Source organism: Garra rufa, chromosome 15, assembly GCF_049309525.1.
Source record: "Garra rufa chromosome 15, GarRuf1.0, whole genome shotgun sequence".
NCBI classification, from domain to species: domain Eukaryota; kingdom Metazoa; phylum Chordata; class Actinopteri; order Cypriniformes; family Cyprinidae; genus Garra; species Garra rufa.
Window position 1 is genome coordinate 44,544,941 of NC_133375.1, and position 20,332 is coordinate 44,565,272.

Consider the following 20,332-nt stretch of genomic DNA (forward strand, 5'->3'; position numbering starts at 1 on the left):
TACTAATCAAATTAAGTTTTGATATATTTATGGTAAAAAAATTTACAGAATGTCTTCATGAAACGTGATCTTTACTTAATATCCTAATGAGTTTTGGCATAAAAGAAAAATTGATCATTTTGACCCATAGGGAATTTTAAAAGTGAATCGTGCAAATAACAATTTTTTATTTTTTTCAAAAATGTCTAGAAGTTTTTCATATTCATTCATTCATTTTTTTTTTTTTTTTTTTTTTTTTTTTTTAAATACACTATATTTTGCAACTACATTTTGAGAACAATCCCATTTTTCCCCATTATGACTTGGACACGTGTGACCTTAGATCACAAAACCAGACATAAGGGTCAACTTTTTAAATTAAGATGTATACATTATCTGAAAGCTGAAAAAATCAGCTTTACATTGATGATGTATTTGAAAATCTGCAATCTGAGGGTGCAAAAAATCTAAATATTGAGAAAATCTCCTTTAAAGTTGTCCAAATGAAGTTCTTAGCAATGCATATTACTAATCAAAAATTAAATTAAGATATATTTACGGTAAAAAATGTACAAAATGTCTTCATGGAATGTGATCTTTACTTAATATCCTAATGATTTTTGGCATAAAAGAAAAATTGATAATTTTGACCCATAGGGAATTTTAAAAGTGAATCGTGCAAATAACAATTTTTTATTTTTTTCAAAAATGTCTAGAAGTTTTTCACATTCATGCATTCATTTTTTTTTTTTTTTTTTTTAATACACTATATTTTGCAACTACATTTTGAGAACAATCCCATTTTTCCCCATTATGACTTTGACATGTGTGACCTTAGATCACAAAACCAGACATAAGGGTCAATTTTTTAAATTAAGATGAAAAAAGCTGAAAAAATCAGCTTTACATTGATGATGTATTTGAAAATCTGCAATCTGAGGGTGCAAAATAATCAAAATATTGAGAAAATCGCCTTTAAAGTTGTCCAAATGAAGTTCTTAGCAATGCATATTACTAATCAAAAATTAAATTAAGATATATTTACGGTAAAAAATGTACAAAATGTCTTCATGAAACGTGATCTTTACTTAATATCCTAATGATTTTTGGCATAAAAGAAAAATTGATAATTTTGACCCATAGGGAATTTTAAAAGTGAATCGTGCAAATAACAATTTTTTTTTTTTTTTTTTGTCAAAAATGTCTAGAAGTTTTCCATATTCATTCATTATTTTTTTTTTTTTTAAATACACTATATTTGGCAACTATATTTTGAGAACAATCCCATTTTTTCCCATTATGACTTGGACACGTGTGACCTTAGATCACAAAACCAGACATAAGGGTCAACTTTTTAAATTAAGATGAAAAAAGCTGAAAAAATCAGCTTTACATTGATGATGTATTTGAAAATCTGCAATCTGAGGGTGCAAAAAATCTAAATATTGAGAAAATCGCCTTTAAAGTTGTCCAAATGAAGTTCTTAGCAATGCATATTACTAATCAAAAATTAAATTAAGATATATTTACGGTAAAAAATGTACAAAATGTCTTCATGGAATGTGATCTTTACTTAATATCCTAATGATTTTTGGCATAAAAGAAAAATTGATAATTTTGACCCATAGGGAATTTTAAAAGTGAATCGTGCAAATAACAATTTTTTATTTTTTTCAAAAATGTCTAGAAGTTTTTCACATTCATGCATTCATTTTTTTTTTTTTTTTTTTTAATACACTATATTTTGCAACTACATTTTGAGAACAATCCCATTTTTCCCCATTATGACTTTGACATGTGTGACCTTAGATCACAAAACCAGACATAAGGGTCAATTTTTTAAATTAAGATGAAAAAAGCTGAAAAAATCAGCTTTACATTGATGATGTATTTGAAAATCTGCAATCTGAGGGTGCAAAATAATCAAAATATTGAGAAAATCGCCTTTAAAGTTGTCCAAATGAAGTTCTTAGCAATGCATATTACTAATCAAAAATTAAATTAAGATATATTTACGGTAAAAAATGTACAAAATGTCTTCATGAAACGTGATCTTTACTTAATATCCTAATGATTTTTGTCATTAAAAAAAATTTGAACCCGTGCTACTCGAGACTGGTTTTAGTGGTCCAGGGTCACATATGCAGTTGTTTTTCAGTTGTTGATGATGGTTTGTATTTGCAGACGTTACTGTTAAGTCTTCTAATGAAGAAGATTGGAAATAAAAGCACAGTACTGCTGGGACTCGGGTTTCAGCTGTTCCAGCTGGCCTGGTATGGCTTCGGGTCTGAACCATGGTGAGGACAATCTGAATTCAAGTAGTCTGGGATTGTTTGAAATGGGAAACTAAGCAGTGTTGTGAATGGAGTGAGTCACTGGGATTAAAATAACTCTGTGTTTGTTGATCACAGGATGATGTGGGCGGCCGGAGCCGTCGCCGCCTTGTCCAGTATCACCTTTCCTGCTGTGAGCGCACTGGTGTCCCGCTGTACCGATCGCGACCAGCAGGGTAAGAGATGAAACACAACAAGCTTTTGCAAAAGTGCCTTGCAAAAGTATTCATACCCTTGTTTTTTTTCACTTTTTTTTTTTTTGTTGCAGCATTATGTTAAACTGCTTTAAATTAGTTTTTTCCCCACAACAATTTACACTCCATACACCATAATAATGACAAAGCACAAACCAGATTTGCACATTTTACAAATGTATTAAAAATCAAACACTGAAGTAAGTAGATTGCATAAGTATTCATACCCTTAACTCAGTCCATAGTTGAAGCAGCTTTACAGCCTCAAGTGTTTTTGGGTCTGATGTGAGCATCTTTGCACATCTGCATTTGGCAATTATCTGCCATTCTTTGCCTCACCTTTTCACCTCTCCATCTCTGTCAGCTTGGACATTTTCTAGAGTCCTAGTTGTTCCAATCATCTTCCATTATGGAGAATACTTCTGTCAACCTTCAATGCAGCAGATTTGTTTCTGAACTCTTCTCTAGATCATCGCCTTAACGCAAGTCTGTCACTGAGCTCTACAGGCAGTTATCTTGGTTTTTGCTCTGATCTGCATTTTCAGCTGTTAGACCTTTTCTGAGAGGTGTGTGTCTTTCTAAATCAGACTCATTCAAATGAATTTGCCACAGTTTAACTCCACTCCAAATGTAGGAACATCTAGAAGCAATATGAATGCTCCTGAGATACATTTAGAGTGTCCCAGAAAAGGGTATGAATACTTATGCAACGGGATCTTTTCAGTTTTTTATTTCTAATAAATTTGCAAAGTTGTTACAAACCTGTTTTGTGCTTTGTCATTATGGAGTATGAGATGTAGATTGATGTGGGAAAAAAAGTAATTTAAAGTAGTTTAACATAAGGCAGCAACATTATGTGAAAAAAATGAAGGGGTATGAATAATTTCACAAGGCACTGTATCTGAACAATCTTAAATCATAATACATTTACTTGAGACTTTAGAAAATAAGTCTTTTTTTATAAATATGCTTGAAAATTATGCAAATTTATGATTAAAACTAGAAAAAGTATCTGTCAGTAGGGTCAGAAAAATAAATGTTGCAATTGTGGTTGCTTAATGAAAGCATGCTAACTCAATAAAAATGTTTATTGATGTTGTTTTAAGAAATTTCTGAATAGTCATTAATAGTTTTGATCAAAAATTTGGAAAACATACACTGCAAAAATGACTTTAACATGAAGCAAAGGTAATTATTTATGTATTTATTATTTATAAAGATATTAAGTGTAGTTTTCTGAATGTTTATGAAATTTTAAATTGAAACAAAGAAAGAAATATCTGCCAATGGGGAATGAAAAATATATTTATTTTTTTTTGCCCCAATGACAGATATTTCATATTTTAAGAAAAACGTAAGTTTGATACATTTCTCAGAAAACAACACTTAATGTCTTGCGTTTATGAGTAATTTTACTTTGATTTTTTTTTCATTATAATATATATTATAATATTCTGTCAAACAAAATAGATGCATATCTGTTTTCCAGTATATATTACATCATGCACAACAATATTTTTTCATTATTTTGTGTGAAATGTAGTTATTTATTTATTATTTATAAAGATATTAACTGTAGCTTTCTGAATATCTATAAAAAATATTTAAATTGGAACAAGAAAAATTATCTGCCAATGAGGAATGAAAAATAATCTTAATTCAAACAGGACAACAATATGTTTTTGCCCCAATGACAGATATTTCTTATTTTAACAAAAACTTCAATTTAATTTGATAGATTAAACAAGACTTAATTTAAGAATCTTTAGATATTTGTGCTGGAGAACATGACAGAAATACGTATGAGTATGAAAATAATTTTTTGCATGTATGATAAAATTTATTGTGATATATATTTTTTTATAATATAACATATTTTTTGTATGCATATGTTTTCCAGTGTATATATAGATTATGCACAACAACATTTGTTCATTATTTTTTTATTATAGTTCAAATTTCCATTTTAATATCTAAAGTCATGTTGCTTCTGAAGTAAATGCATCTTGATTTAAGAATGTTTAAATATTTGGATTTAAACAAGACAAAAACACTGAGTAAGATTTCATTATTTTGTGTGTTTATTTGATTATTTATTTATTTATTTTGGTTATTTGATTGTTGATCCATTTCTCAGAAATCAAGGCTTAATGTCTTAAGTTATTCAGCTTCTCCAGTAAATGTATCTTCATTTAAGGCACTGCAGGTGAATAGGGCAAAAAATCAACTAATAGTGATCATCTTACTTACTCAGCTGATTGATTACTTTGATAATTGCAAAAAAAAACATCTATTTCTACACGTTTTCTAAAATGTTAGGTTTAAATATGCAAATAAAGCATTATTTAATGAAATATTAGCCAATTTGCAGACATTTCTAGTACAAAAATCTAAACACTGGATGAAGTCAGTTTCAAAATTCTGGTTTAATTATTTTATTTTTTTGACATATTAGAGTCAAATGTTTTTACAGAGGGAATTTCATCACTCTATAATTCAGAATGTGCCAATGTGGTCAGAAAAAGTTATAATTTTCCCTTTGAGTTACGTAGATTTTTCTGAGGCTTTTGGCAAATATTTATTTTTGTTTTAATCACAAACTCACTTAATTTTTCTTAAAATAAGAATGTTTGTGTGATACAAACTTGCAATTCCACCTTTTTTTTTCTTCAGAATTGTGTGATACAAACTTGCAATTCCACCTTTTTTTTTCTTCAGAATTGTGTGATACAAACTTGCAGTTCTGACCTTTTTTTTCTCAGAATTGATACAAACTTGCAATTCTGACTTCTTACTTACTCAGTTGATTGATTACATTAATAATTACAATCATTTTTTTGTATTACGAGTTTTCTAAAATGTTATGTTTAAATATGCAAATGAGCCATTATTTAATGAAATATGCACTAATTTGCATAAAATTCTAGAACAAAAATCTAAACACTGGATGAGGTCAGTTTCAATGTTTTTACAGATGGGATTTTGAATCTCATTTCGTCACGCCATAATTCAGAAAAAAACAGAACAGACAGAAAACAATGTATTTTTTACCATTTTTGGTGGAAATAAAATGTTTTATAAAATCAAGCAAATGATATCTGAACAAACCCCTCTGTAAAAGCCTTCAGGATATAGACAGGAACACAAATGTAAAGTGTGGTGTGTGTAAGTGCTGCTGAAGTGGAGGAGAAACAACTCTTGTCCTTTAAAAATATGGATTGTAATTGAATCTATTGACACAAATAGATAAAGTGCTATAAAAGTAAAACTTAACAGTGTATTTTGGCTGTTTTCTGTCCACCAGTCTGAAAAACCACTTTATGAAACACCAAAAAGCCCAAAATCTCAAACTTGACGGGTGCATGAAAAAACATGTTTTTGCCTGCAGTGTCTGCCCTAAAGAGTCTTTAGATATTTGTATGGGAAAACAAGACACCATTTGATAATATTTATATTATAACATATTATATTTCTATTATCTATCATATATATACACATCTCAAGTCATGTTGCTTCTCAAGTAAATGCATCTTGATTTAAGAATGTTTAGATATTTCAACTGGAAAGCAAGACACAAATAATGTTTTCTTTCTGTAAAATGTATTTGGTTATTTATTAACGTATTTGTTTATTTTTATGCATGTATTTTATGTTTATTTCATTGGTTTTTTGCAATGCGCACACCTAACATGACATTCCAGGGATTGATTGTTTGTATTTGTTGCGTTTCAGGAGCGGTTCAGGGCATGATCACAGGGATTCGAGGTCTGTGTAACGGACTCGGCCCGGCTCTGTACGGATTCATATTCTTCCTCTTCAATGTGGAACTGAAGGAGATGAGCCCCGTGCAGCCGAACCCCGTCTCACCCCAAACTGAAGAGGTTCGAGAGCCTCCTGAACAAAATCAATCTGCATGAACTATTTGTTTCTGTGTCTTTCTATACAGCGTCTATCTTTTGTCTTTTGTCCTTCAGAAGCGTGTGATTCCAGGTCCTCCCTTCCTCTTCGGCGCTTGTACGGTTATTCTGGCTCTGCTGGTGGCAGTTTTCATTCCCGTTCAGCAAACGCCGGCGGTGAAGACGTGCAGCACACGCGTGATGACGGAGCCCGCGAGCGGCGCCACAGAGATCGGATCGGTTCATGTGAGCGACGAAGACAACGAGCCTCTTTTACAGGACAGCAGTTTATAAGCCCAAGAGGAACAGCAAACTCCTCCGGTTTGGGTTTTATTCCAGCAGTGTGTCTGACAAAGCTTTTTACTGAATGTCTAAACGTCTGTCTTTTTTTCTTTTTTTTGTATCCTTCGGTCTTTGAAAGAGAATGTGCCTTCTCCATATTTTGGCTTACACTGCAAAAACATCAAGTTCTTACTCAGTATTTCCGTCTTGTCTTCCAGTACAAATATTTAAACATTCTTACTTGAAAAGCAAAATAACTTAAGATATTAAGTTGTTTTATGAGAAATTAATGCTTAAAACGAGAAAAAATATCTGCCAATGTTGTCAGGAAAAAAAAAAGTTGATTTTTCTGAGGCTGTTGGCAAATATTTGTTTTTGTTTTAATCATAAACTCACTTTGAACTCACTTTTTCTGAAAATAAGAATATTTGTGAGACACAAACTTGCATTTCCGCCGTTTCTTTTTTGAGAACTGTGAATTCTGAGAATAGCAATTCTGACTTTTTCTCTCAGAATAAACTTTCAATTCGGACTTTTTCTCAGAATTGTGATACAAACTGGCAATTCCTCCATTTTTTTCAGAATTGTGAGATATACACTTGACATTCTGACTTTTTTCTGACAATTGTGATACAAACCTAAAATTCCCATTTTTTTTTTTTTTTTCATAATTGTTAGATATAAACATGCAATTCTGACTTTTTGTCACAATTGTGATACAAACTTGCTTGTGAAAAAAACCTGTGTAATTCTGACTTTTTTTCTCAGAATTGTGAGATTTAAACTCGCAAATCTGTAAACATATCAGTCTTTTTCTCCTCAGAACTGGACTTTATAATAGGCAATTATGAGTTTATATCTCACAATTCTGGAAAAAAAAATGTCTGAGTTGCGAGATACAAACTCGCAATTGTGAGGAAATTTGTGAGGACTTTATTTCTCCAATTGTGAGTTTATATCCCACAATTCTGACTTTATAACTCGCAATTGCAAGAAAAAAGGTCAGAAATTGCAACTTTATATCCCACAATTCTGACTATTTCTCACAAATGTGCATTTATATCTCACACTTCTGTTAAAAAAAAGTCAGAATTGCGAGATAAAATTTGCAATTCCAAGGAAAAAGTCAGAATTGTGAGAGATAAACTCGCAATTGCAAGAAAAAAAGTCAAAAGTTTATATCAAGTTTATATCCCAGAATTCTTCCTTTATATATAGCAATTCTGACTTTATAACTCCTAATTGTGCATTTATATCTCACAGTCCTGAGTAAAAAAAAGTCGCAAAATCGCAATTGCAAGACGAAAAAAGTCCGAATTTGTGAGAGAAAAAGTTGCAATTGCGAGGGGAAAAAAGTCAGAATTGTGAGTTTATATCTAGCAATTCTAACATTATAACTCGCAATTGTGCAATTATATCTCACAGTTCTTAGTAAAAAAGTCGCAGTTGCAAGGAAAAAGAACTGTGAGATACAAACTTGAAAAAATGTCATAATTGCGAGTTTATATCCCACAATTCTGACTTTATTTCTAGCAATTGTAAGTTCATATCCCACAATTCTGACTTTATAATTCGTAATTGTGTGTTTATATCTCGGCGTTCTGAGAAAATAGTCAGAATTGTGAGAAAAAGTCAGAATTGTGAGTTTATATCCCACAGTTCTGTGAAAAAAAGTCAGAATTGCGATATACAAACTCGCAATTGCAAGAAAAAAGGTCAGTAATTGCGACTTTATATCCCACAATTCTGACTATTTCTCACAATTGTGCGTTTATATCTCACAGTTCTGAGGAAAAAAGTCAGAATTGCGAGGTGTAAACTCGCAATTTTGAGAAAAAAGTCAGAATTGTGAGATAAAAAGTCGCAATTCCCCTTTTTTTTTTTTTTTTTTATTCAGTGGCTGAAACTGGCTTTCATAGAATCTTTAGATATTTGTACTGGAAAACAAAATATACTAAGTAAGAGAATAATTTTTGCAGTGTAGTTCATGTGCTGCCGTGTATCTGAATGTAAACTGTAGTCCTTTACTATATTACTGATGAACTTTAACCTCTGCGCTAAACTTGTACAGACTGCAATAATATTGTCATAGTGGCAAATTAGTTAAAAGCATTTAAACATGCAGTGCACGTACAACCAGAGCGCAGCGTCTTTTATCGAGAAACGGCACAAAACGGACATAATCAGTGTCTTTAGGTCAGGTGCAGCTTTGATAGATGAATTATTACAAAGTAAATGTATTTAATCTGTAACTCATTTATGAACACCAGCTACTCAACACAGAGCTGCTACCTCACAATGACACATCGACTTGATTTAACAGCCAAAAATGAAAATATACTGAAAATGTGCTCACCTTCAGGTCATACAAGATTAGATTGAGTTTGTTTTTTTATCAGATTTGTAGAAATGCCATTCCATCACCTGTTCACCAGTAGATAGTGAATGGGTGCCGTCAGAATGAGAGTCCAAACAGCTGATAAAGACATCACAATAATCCACAAGTAATCCACACCACTCCAGTCCATCAGTTAACATCTCAAAAAGACAAAATCTGAAACAAATCCATCATTTAAGATGGATTAAACTCAAATGAAAATGTGAAAAGGGGAAAAAGTCCATCTCCTGTTGTCTCGCACATCAAAATCCAGTCACATATTTGTTTAGAGCTGTTTTGGCTTGTAATCAGTGCTTGATCTGTTCAGATTTCTCTCCTGATTCAGACCAGACCACTTTTTCACTGGAAGAAGCGTTATTATAGATTATGGACTCTATGTATTGTCTTAATGATCAATTTGTTTTAGCTTTCGTCTTCTCAAGATGTTAACTGATGGACTGGAGTGGTTAATTGTGGATTATTGTGATGTTTTTATCAGCTTTTTGGACTCTCATTCTGACGGCACCCATTCACATCCAATGGTAAGCAAGTGATGAAATCTGATGAAGAAACAAACTCATCCTAATCTTGGATTACTACTGATCTGAAAGGCGGACATTTAATAGCAAAAGAAATGTATAATTCCATCACTTGCTCAACAATGGATGTGAATGGGTGCCGTCAGAATAAGAGTCCAAACAGCTAATAAAAACATCACAATGATCCACAAGTAATCCACAAAGTGGATCATTGTGATGTTTTTATCAGCTTTTTGGACTCTCATTCTGACGGCACCCATTCACATCCATTGGTAAGCAAGTGATGAAATCTGATGAAGAAACAAACTCATCCTAATCTTGGATTACTACTGATCTGAAAGGCGGACATTTAATAGCAAAAGAAATGTGTAATTCCATCACTTGCTCAACAATGGATGTGAATGGGTGCCGCCAGAATACGAGTCCAAACAGCTAATAAAAACATCACAATGATCCACAAGTAATCCACAAAGTGGATCATTGTGATGTTTTTATCAGCTTTTTGGACTCTCATTCTGACGGCACCCATTCACATCCATTGGTAAGCAAGTGATGAAATCTGATGAAGAAACAAACTCATCCTAATCTTGGATTACTACTGATCTGAAAGGAGGACATTTAATAGCAAAAGAAATGTATAATTCCATCACTTGCTCAACAATGGATGTGAATGGGTGCCGTCAGAATAAGAGTCCAAACAGCTGATAAAAACATCCACAAGTAATCGACACCACTCCAGTCCATCAGTTAACATCTTGAGGAGACAAAAGCTAAAACAAATCCTTTATCAAGAGTCCATCTCCTGTTGTCTCTCACATCAAAAGAGCTGTTTTGGCTTGTAAACAGTGCTTGATCTGTGCAGATTTCTCTCTTGAATCAAACCAGACCAATTTTTCACTGGAGGAAATCTATTATAGATTATGAACTCAATGTATTTTAGTTAAAAACATCTTAATGATGGATTTGTTTCAGCTTTTGTCTTCTCAAGATGTTAACTGATGGACTGGAGTGGTGTGGATTATTGTGATGTTTTATCAGCGGTTTAGACTCTTCTTTTCTGATGGCACCCATTCACTTTTGTGGGTGAGCAAGTGATGGAATGACGCATTTCTACAAATCTGATGAAGAAACCAATTCATCTTACTGTGTGCTTCAATAATGCAAAGCACTTTTAGTCTTGGAGGGTCGTACATTTTGTTTAAAATTGATTTAAACAAGCTTATTTATTAGCTCGCCAATGGATCCTGAATGGGTGCCGTCAGAATGAGAGTTCAAACAGCTGATAAAAACATCACAATAATCCACAAGTAATCCACAAAGTGGATCATTGTGATGTTTTTTTCAGCTGTTTGGACTCTCATTCTGACGGCACCCATTCACATCCATTGGTGAACCAGTGATGGAATGACATCTGATAAAGAAACAAACTCATCTACATCTTGTATGGCCTGAGGATGAGCACATTTCCAGCACATTTACTTCTGGCTGAACTATTCCTGCAAGGCATTTAATGTTTCTGTGTAGCCGATGTCCTGCTATCATTTCTAGTAGATTTCCAGAGGACTGATCATTTTTTTAAAACAGCTTTACCAATTTATCGTTGCTTCCTAACAGAGCAGACTCTCTTACTGACTTTTATGTGAATTTATTTAATTAAAACATATGTCTTTTTTTTTTTTTGCATGTTTAAAGCGGAGAAAATAAAATTTTGGTTTTCATACACACTGTAAAAAAAAGGGGGAAAAAGTTGTTTCAACTTAAAGTATTTGTGTAAGCTGCTTTAAAATTTAACGTTTACTCAACTCAAATATCCACATTTTCATGTAGTACAACTGAACTTTTCATGTTGACTAAACTTAAAATTAAGGCAGCATGAACTTACTTTTTTAAGTTGAATCAACTTTCTTTCTTTTTTTCTTTTTATTTTTTTTACCAGTGCACATCACGACTCCGTTAGCAGCAGATGATCTGATTGATTGCATTTTATCATATAACACACCGCAGCAATAACAGCCTAAATCCATGATGGTTTCTGCTTTATCATAGCACAGATTTAGCACAGAGCAGAGGAAATGTTTCATTTGCCAATTCTGGGGACCTGATAATGACGCATACTTGAAATTGATGTCGGAGCAGGAGTGTCGATGTGACTCTATTTATGCAAACGGTGCTCTGACTCCAGAAGGTCTTATCCCCACTAAACGAAAGTCGTTATAGATGTTATCCAATGAACTGCACTTTGTTTTTTAACGATGTTTCGGCTCTAGGTGCCATTCTTCATGTCTATGCAGCCATTCCTCGAAGACTGGTTTGTAGATGCCTTCTGATGAGATTTTATTGACGCGTTGGATGCACATTAAGCATTTGTTTGCTGAGATGTTTGTTATGAGTGTTCGTTTAGCTTTTCATTGATCAATGTTTCAATAAACCACTTCATATTCCAGGATTGGATTCATATTTTTTCACAGAGAAGTTAAATTCCAGAACTAAAATTTTAAGATAATTTACTAACCCTCTTTCTTTCTTCAGTCGTAAAACATTTCTCTCCATATAGTGGACTTCAATGGTGCCTGCGAGTTTGAGTTCTGTTCGGATTCCTGTCACACCTTTGATGTTCCCAGTCAAAAATGACACTAGTGTGATACACATTTGCATTTTTATAATTTATCTTATATTGTGAAAATTATTCATTAAAAAATGCTTTTTTTCACTCAAAAAATGAGGTGCCTACTCTCAGATAAATGAGGCCTATAATTAATCAGATACAAACAGAAACACAAAACCAGTCCTAAATGAAAGAAAACAAGTTGATATAAAGATTGAATCCAATATTTGGTGATAATATAGAATAATGAAAGATTTATAAGCAATTGTTTGAAGTCGGGTCATTTTTGACCCAGGAATACCATAAATGTGACTTTGGAATTTTGTACAAAATAAAAGCATTTAAAAGCAAACTTCCTGATTAAAATCAAAGCACACTAGTGTGATAAACACTGCAAGTTTTAATCATTTTTTTATCTTATAATGTGAAAATTATTCATAAAAAATGCCTTTTTCACTCAAAAAATGAGGTGCCTACTTTCAGATAAATGAGGCCTACGATTAATCAGATGCAAATAGAAACACAAAACCAGTCCTAAATGAAAGAAAACAAGTTGACAAAAAGAACAAATCCAATATTTGGTGATAATATAGCATAATGACAGATTCATAAGCAGTTGTTTGGAGTCCGGTCATTTTTGACCCAGGAACACCACAAGTGTGACTTTGTGCAATTTTGTACAAAATAAAACCATTTAAAAGCAAACTTCCTGATTAACCATTAAAGCACACTAGTGTGAGAAAAAGTGCACATTTTCATAATTGTTTAACTCATATTGTAAAAATTATTTATAAAAAAATCATTTTTTCACTCAAAAAAAACGATGTGCCTACTTTCAGATAAATGAGGCCAACGATTAATCAGATGCAAATAGAAACACAAAACCAGTCCTAAATGAAAGAAAACAAGTTGACAAAAAGATTGAATTCAATATTTGGTGATAATATAGCATAATGACAGATTTATAAGCAGTTGTTTGGAGTCCGGTCATTTTTGACCCGGAACACCAGAAATGTGACTTTTTGCAATTTTGTTCAAAATAAAAGCATTTAAAAGCAAACTTCCTGATTAAATATTAAAACACACTAGTGTGAGAAACACTGCAAATTTTAATAATTATTTTTTTTTTTATCTCATATTTCTAAAATTATTCATAAATGCTTTTTTCACTTAAAAAATGAGGTGCCTACTTTCAGATAAATGAGGCCTATGAATAAACAGATGCAAATAGAAACACAAAACCAGTCCTAAATGAAAGAAAACAAGTTGACAAAAAGAACAAATCCAATATTTGGTGATAATATAGTATAATGACAGATTAATAAGCAGTTGTTTGGAGTCCGGTCATTTTTGACCCGGGAACACCACAAGTGTGACTTTTTGCAATTTTGTACAAAATAAAACCATTTAAAAGCAAACTTCCTGATTAACCATTAAAGCACACTAGTGTGAGAAAAAGTGCACATTTTCATAATTGTTTAACTCATATTGTAAAAATTATTTATAAAAAAATAATTTTTTCACTCAAAAAAAAGGTGCCTACTCTCAGATAAATGAGGCCTACGATTACTCAGATGCAAATAGAAACACAAAACCAGTCCCAAATGAAAGAAAACAAGTTGACAAAAAGATTGAATCCAATATTTGGTGATAATATAGTAGAATGACAGATTTAGAAGCAGTTGTTTGCAGTCCGGTCATTTTTGACCCAGGAATACCATAAATGTGACTTTGGAATTTTGTACAAAATAAAAGCATTTAAAAGCAAACTTCCTGATTAAAATCAAAGCACACTACTGTGAGAAACACTGCAAGTTTTAATCATTTTTTTATCTTATAATGTGAAAATTATTCATAAAAAATGCCTTTTTCAATCAAAAAATGAGGTGCCTACTCTCAGATAAATGAGGCCTACGATTAATCAGATGCAAATAGAAACACAAAACCAGTCCTAAATGAAAGAAAACAAGTTGACAAAAAGAACAAATCCAATATTTGGTGATAATATAGTATAATGACAGATTAATAAGCAGTTGTTTGGAGTCCGGTCATTTTTGACCCGGAACACCACAAGTCTGACTTTGTGCAATTTTGTACAAAATAAAACCATTTAAAAGCAAACTTCCTGATTAAACATTAAAGCACACTAGTGTGAGAAACACTGCAAATATTCATAATTTTCAAAATTTCCTGATTAAAAATTAAAGCACACTAGTGTGAGAAACAGTGCAAATTTTAATAATTATTTTTTTTTATCTCATATTTCTAAAATTATTCATAAATGCTTTTTTCACTTAAAAAATGAGGTGCCTACTCTCAGATAAATGAGGCCTATGAATAAACAGATGCAAATAGAAACACAAAACCCGTCCTAAATGAAAGAAAACAAGTTGACAAAAAGATTTAATCCAATATTTGGTGATAATATAGTATAATGACAGATTCATAAGCAGTTGTTTGGAGTCCGGTCATTTTTGACCCGGGAACACCACAAGTCTGACTTTTTGCAATTGTGTACAAAATAAAACCATTTAAAAGCAAACTTCCTGATTAAACATTAAAGCACACTAGTGTGAGAAACACTGCAATTGTTTTGTTTGTTTGTTTAATATTATGAAAATTGTTGATTAAAAAATCATTTTTGCACACTAGAAAAGCATTTGAGGTTAAAAAGTAAATAAACGTTTATTTTTTTTAAAGAAAATAACTGATTGTTTCGCTAGATAAGACCCTTCTTCCTCGGCTGGGATCGTTTAGAGTCCTTTGAAGCTGCATTTAAACTGCATTGTGGAAGTTCAAACTTGCAGACGCCATATGGAGAGAAATCCTCAAAGAACATAATTTCTTATCGACTGAAGAAAGAAAGACATGAACATCTTGGATGACAAGGGGGTGAGTACATTATCTCTAATTTTGTTGTTCTTCTTTAAGGTGTTTACATGTCATATTTACGACTGATGGCAAAACAGTCAATTGTGATTTTGGTTTATTTAATTACAATAAATTAAAGAGACACTCCTTTTTGACACATCTTATAAAACAAAGACTTCCAGACAACAGGTTCAACCATGATTCATCATCATCATCATCATCATCATCATGCTGTGAAACATTTGGTCACATCAAACAAACTAAACGATGGAAATCTTTACAGAAAATCAAATCAAAATGGGTTCGGGATCAGATTTGAACTTGTAAGAACGATAAATGCAGTCAAAAAGGAAAATATGAACTTCAACCCTACTACTGTACTTTTTTTCTTAAATGTGTCCCTGGACCACAAAACCAACCTCAAGTCAAAGTGATCGATTTTTCTTTTATGCCCCAAATCATTAGGATATTAAGGCGAGACACTGCAGGTGAATAGGGTAAAAATATTAACTATTAGTTATCACCTTACTTACCCAGTTGATTGATTACTTTGATAATTGCAAACATTTTTTTTTTATATTACACGTTTTTTAAAATGTTAGGTTTAAATATGCAAATAAGCATTATTTAATAAATTATGCGCTGATATGCATACATTTCTAGTACAAAAATCTAAACACTGGATGAAGTCAGTATTTTTTTTTAAATATTAGAGTCACATGTTTTACAGAGGGAACTCATTTTGTCACTCCATAATTCAGAAAAAACTATGTATTTTTTACTATTTTTGGCGAAATCAAATGTTGCATAAAATCTAGCAAATTATATACAAACAAATCCCTCTGTAAAAACCTTCAGGATATAGACAGGAACACAAATGTAAAGTGTGGTGTGTGTAAGTGCTGCTGAAGTGGAGATTTATGGCTCAGTGTAGGAGAAACAACTCTTGGTCTCTAGAAATATGTATTGTAATTGAAATCTATTGACACAAATAGATAAAGTGTCTTTTGGGTGTTTTCTTTCCACTAGTCTGAAAAACACTTTATGAAACACCAAAAAGGCCAAATTCTTGAAAAACTTGACAGGTGCATGAAAAAAAACTGTTTTTCCTGCCCTTAAATAAAGATCATGTTCCATGAAAATATTTTGTAAATTTCCTACTGTAAATATATCAAAACTTAATTTTTGATTAGTAACATGCATTGCTAAGAACTTCATTTGAACAACTTTAAAAATGATTTTCTCAATATTTAGAATTTTTTATTTTATTTCAGATTTTCAAATAGTTGTATCTCAGCTAAATATTGCCCTATCTTAACAAACCATACATCAATGGAAAGCGTATTTTATTGTATAAGTCCCTCAAAAAATTGACACTTCTGACTGGTTTTGTGGTCCAGGGTCACAAATCTTAAACACGGCTACAGAAGAAACCCAAACCCTTGAGATACTAACAGCTTATCAATGTGGCATCCACCTGCATTTTAGTTTTAATTGAACTCGGAATGAGAAACTAATAAATAGACTCCAATGGAAGCATTTCAAACCAACTATCAATCTGTGTCATATTTACACTTGTAGACGTTTATCTGGTTCTACAGCTGGAGGCTGAGGGAGACTTTAGTGGTGTATGACGGCTGAGTGTCTGAAAAAGAGACAATGCAAGAACAATTAGCTAAAGGTTAATATCTGCTAATGATGTACAGCAGCTGTATTTAAAGTTCGTTTTTATGTTTTTGGTGTGTATTGAATGATGCACTGAAAAAAATGGCTTTGCATTTACTTCAAATCAGCAATAAATAAATAAATTATATATAAATACACTGCTGCTCAAAAGTTTGGGATCAGTAAGATTTTAAATGTTTTTTTTTTTTTTTTAAAGTCTCTTATGCTCATTAAAGTTCCATTTATTTGATCAAAAATACAGGAAAATATTTAATATTATGAAATATTATTGGAATTCAAAATAACAGTTTTATTATTTTAATATACTTTAAAATATAATTTTTTCCTGTGATGCAAAGCTGAATTTTTAGCATCATTACTGCAGTCTTCAGTGTCACATGATCCTTCAGAAATCAGTCTAATATACTGATTTATTACTTTTATTAATATTTTTTGGGAACCTGTGATTCTTTTTTCAGGATTCTTTGATGAATAAAAAGTTAAAAAGAACAGCATTTATTCAAAATAGAAATCTTTTCTAACAATATAAGTCTTTACTATCACTTTTTTTTTTTTTTTCAATTTAACACATCCTTGTTGAATAAAAGTATTATTTTCTTTCAAAAAGAGAAAGAAAAAAATTAATTACTGACCTCAAAATTGTGAAAAGTAGTGTATATTGTTAGGATTGTTCTTTTTTGGATAAATGCTGTTCTTTTTAACATTTTATTGATCAAAGAATCCTGAAAAAAAAGTACAGGTTCCAAAAAATTATTAAGCAGCAAAACTGTTTTCAACATTGATAATAAATCAATATATTAGAATGATTTCTGAGGGATCATGTGACACTGAAGACTAAAGTAATGATGCTGAAAATTCAGCTTTGCATCACAGAAATAAGTTAAATTTTAAAGTATATTACAAATAGAAAACCACTATTTTAAATTGCATTTAACATTTCACAATATTACAGTTTTTTCTGTATTTTTAATCAAATAAATGCATCCTTGATGAGCAGAAAAGTCCCTTTAAAAGCATTAAAAATCTTACTGATCCCAAACTTTTTTTGCTTCCTTGACTTATATTTAATTTCAATTCATGGATTTATCACCTCTGTCTTGAAGAGTTTCGATGTATGTCTTCATGAACTCCTTGTCACGCTCATCTTGAGTTTCTGTGTCCATCTTCATCTCTTCATTCTCAGTGTTTAATGGATTGTCATATAATCGGATTAATCTGGAACAGAAAGAGTGTTTTTAGGGGTTTGCTCCTGTTTTATTCTACAGATAACACGGGATGAGACACGTCCTGCTCTGGTGCCCTTCATATGATTATAGTACATAGTATTCTACATAGCTCCTAACAGCACAAGCTGATGGTGAAAAAAAAGTAGATGAAGGAAAAATTTAATTAAATGTTTTGGAAGCCAACGCAAAGTTTCTGAGAGGAACTAAATACTTTTAAGAGAAAACACAAATGTTTTACTAGCTAACAAAGTTTCACAGGTTTTGCAAGCAAATGCAAAGTTTATTGGGGAAACGCAAAAGATTGGCATGAGAGTTCAATTTCTTAAGAGAAAAAAAAAAAAAAGGACAAAATGTATGTAAGCCTGAAGTGGCCCAAATGTATGATCATGGATGTAGCACTTGACACTGGCTAATTGAAATATTTCTTAATCAATATTTTTAATAGAATTTGGCTACTTTTAGTTGGGTGCAACACAGTTGCAAGCTGATCTGGATATTAAAAAAGCTACATACCCAGCAGTTTAGTTTTTGAAACATGCTTTTAATGGCAGTTTTTATATGTGTATAGTGCACGATAATGATAGCTCTTACAAGCTTCTGGATCAACTTATTTGAACATTTAGGGAGGACATTTTTAGGGGTTCAAGCACATAGCGCTGAAACCCTAGAATGGTTAGAATGGTCATGGATCATTGATCTCCGCAAAAAACTGATTGTGCAGACCAAACCGTAAGCCGTAGACACTTGAAACTTGGAGAGATGGTAGTACTCACACCGTCTACAACGACACCAATGCTCGCCCCAATCAGCCTGACGGGGGCGCTATAGTGATCAAAAGTGCTCAGAACTCCTAAACCGTCAGTCGCAGGCTCATGTGTCTTATGTCATTGGAATCCTGGGTCGGCTAGGACTAGTTGGCAAAAATAGGTTTTTCAAAAAATGTGAAAACCCCGAAAATTTGGGTTTTTCACATTTCTTTTAAAAACATATTTTTGTAAACTAGTCCTTGGCTTTTGGCCTGATTAGAACCAAACCAGTCTTAAGAAGGCTACATACTCAGCGTTCAGGAGTTATAGCCATTTTACTAAATGTGGCCCTGCCCCTTTCTAAGGGTTTTGCACCCCTTTGCGACGGTAAATCGAAAGTTCAACTTTTTTTTGATAATTATTAATATTCACGCTCCAGAAGCTGGATTTGTTCCAATCTAGAACCACTGCTGTTAATCAAATTGTTAATGATTGAGATGTGGAAAAAAATACTTTTGCAAACTAGTCCTAGGTTTTTCGGTCAATCTGGGAAAAACCACTGCATCTCTAGGCCAATAATTATCAAAAAATGTTGGAATTTACCCTTTGGAAAGCTCAAATGGGGTCGTTTAGAAAAGGGGCATGTCCGAATTTACCCAAAATCCTGTAAAGCCTAAAGGAAAACTCAAAACTCAGCTATGTAATAGTCAATCTTAGGTAAAAATAAATAAATAAATAAATAATAATAATAATAATAATAAATTGCGGGGCTTGGTGCTATAAAAGGGGGGAAAAATGGCTATAACTGTGCAATCATTTGTCCTATCAACTTGAAAATCACAGTACACTGTCTTGGTCCACAAGGGTCTACAAGGACATTTGTGTATCTCAAAAAACATGTCTGCCATTGGCTTACGAAGTTGAGGCCAATCGGAATGAAACTTGGTGGGTCTGTTTGACTTGTGGCCCCAATGGTCTGTGAGAAATTTGGGGAAATCGGCCACTCCAATTCACTGGACTCTCTAGGTCAATAATGATCAAAAAATGTTGGAATTTACCCTTTGGAAAGTTCAAATGGGGTCATTTCGAAAAGGGGCCTCTCTGAATTTACAAAAAAATCTTTAAAGCCTGAAGGAAAACTTAAAACTTCATGAACCCTGGTGAGCACATGCGACAGGTGATTCTAAACAAGCATGCAAAGTTTTAAGAGGATCAGACCACAGCTGGTGCTATAACAGCCAGTTTGGTGGTGCTATGAGAGGGAAAAAACTTAAAAATGTCTATAACTGCATAGCCATTTGTCCTACCAACTTGAAAATTGCTATACACAGTCTTGGTCCACAAGCATCTACAAGGACGTTTACGTTTCTCAAAAAAACATGGCCGTTATTGACTTACGAAATTTGACCACCGTTTAGACAAGGCTAATGGAGGCCGATCAGAACTAAATTTGGTGGGTCTGTTTGACTCACCGCCCCAAAGGTACATTCATATCATACGACAGAACTTCCTATTCTGGACAACTTTGTCTCTAGAACCACTGCTGTCAATCGAATTGTTTGTTAAATGATTGAGAACATGAAAAAAAAAACTTACTT

At 32.5% G+C, this 20,332-nt stretch overlaps 2 protein-coding genes across 3 annotated transcripts in view; one reads left to right on the top strand and one right to left on the bottom strand.

The window, feature by feature from the left end:
- The window catches only part of LOC141286695 (hippocampus abundant transcript 1 protein-like), a 115,448-nt gene extending 108,752 nt beyond the window's left edge, over window positions 1-6,696 (top strand). The window contains exons 9-12 of the mRNA XM_073818775.1: window positions 2,164-2,276; window positions 2,391-2,488; window positions 6,239-6,387; window positions 6,481-6,696. Coding sequence (XP_073674876.1) covers window positions 2,164-2,276; window positions 2,391-2,488; window positions 6,239-6,387; window positions 6,481-6,696 — 576 coding nt within the window. The remainder of the gene's footprint in view (window positions 1-2,163; window positions 2,277-2,390; window positions 2,489-6,238; window positions 6,388-6,480) is intronic.
- Window positions 1-20,332, bottom strand: part of LOC141286736 (leucine-rich repeat-containing protein 2-like) — a 371,513-nt gene that overhangs the window by 328,529 nt on the left and 22,652 nt on the right. Inside the window, exons 9-10 of one of the 2 annotated variants that reach the window (XR_012339339.1) lie at window positions 17,853-17,977; window positions 16,304-16,721 (exon numbers count right to left, since the gene is read on the bottom strand). Coding sequence is in view for 1 of the 2 variants with exons in the window: in XM_073818839.1 (XP_073674940.1) it covers window positions 16,672-16,721; window positions 17,853-17,977 (175 nt within the window). In the remaining variant the exon portion in view is untranslated. Of the gene's footprint in view, window positions 1-15,174; window positions 16,722-17,852; window positions 17,978-20,332 lie in introns of those variants that run through there. The other variant, XM_073818839.1, reaches the window with a different exon arrangement.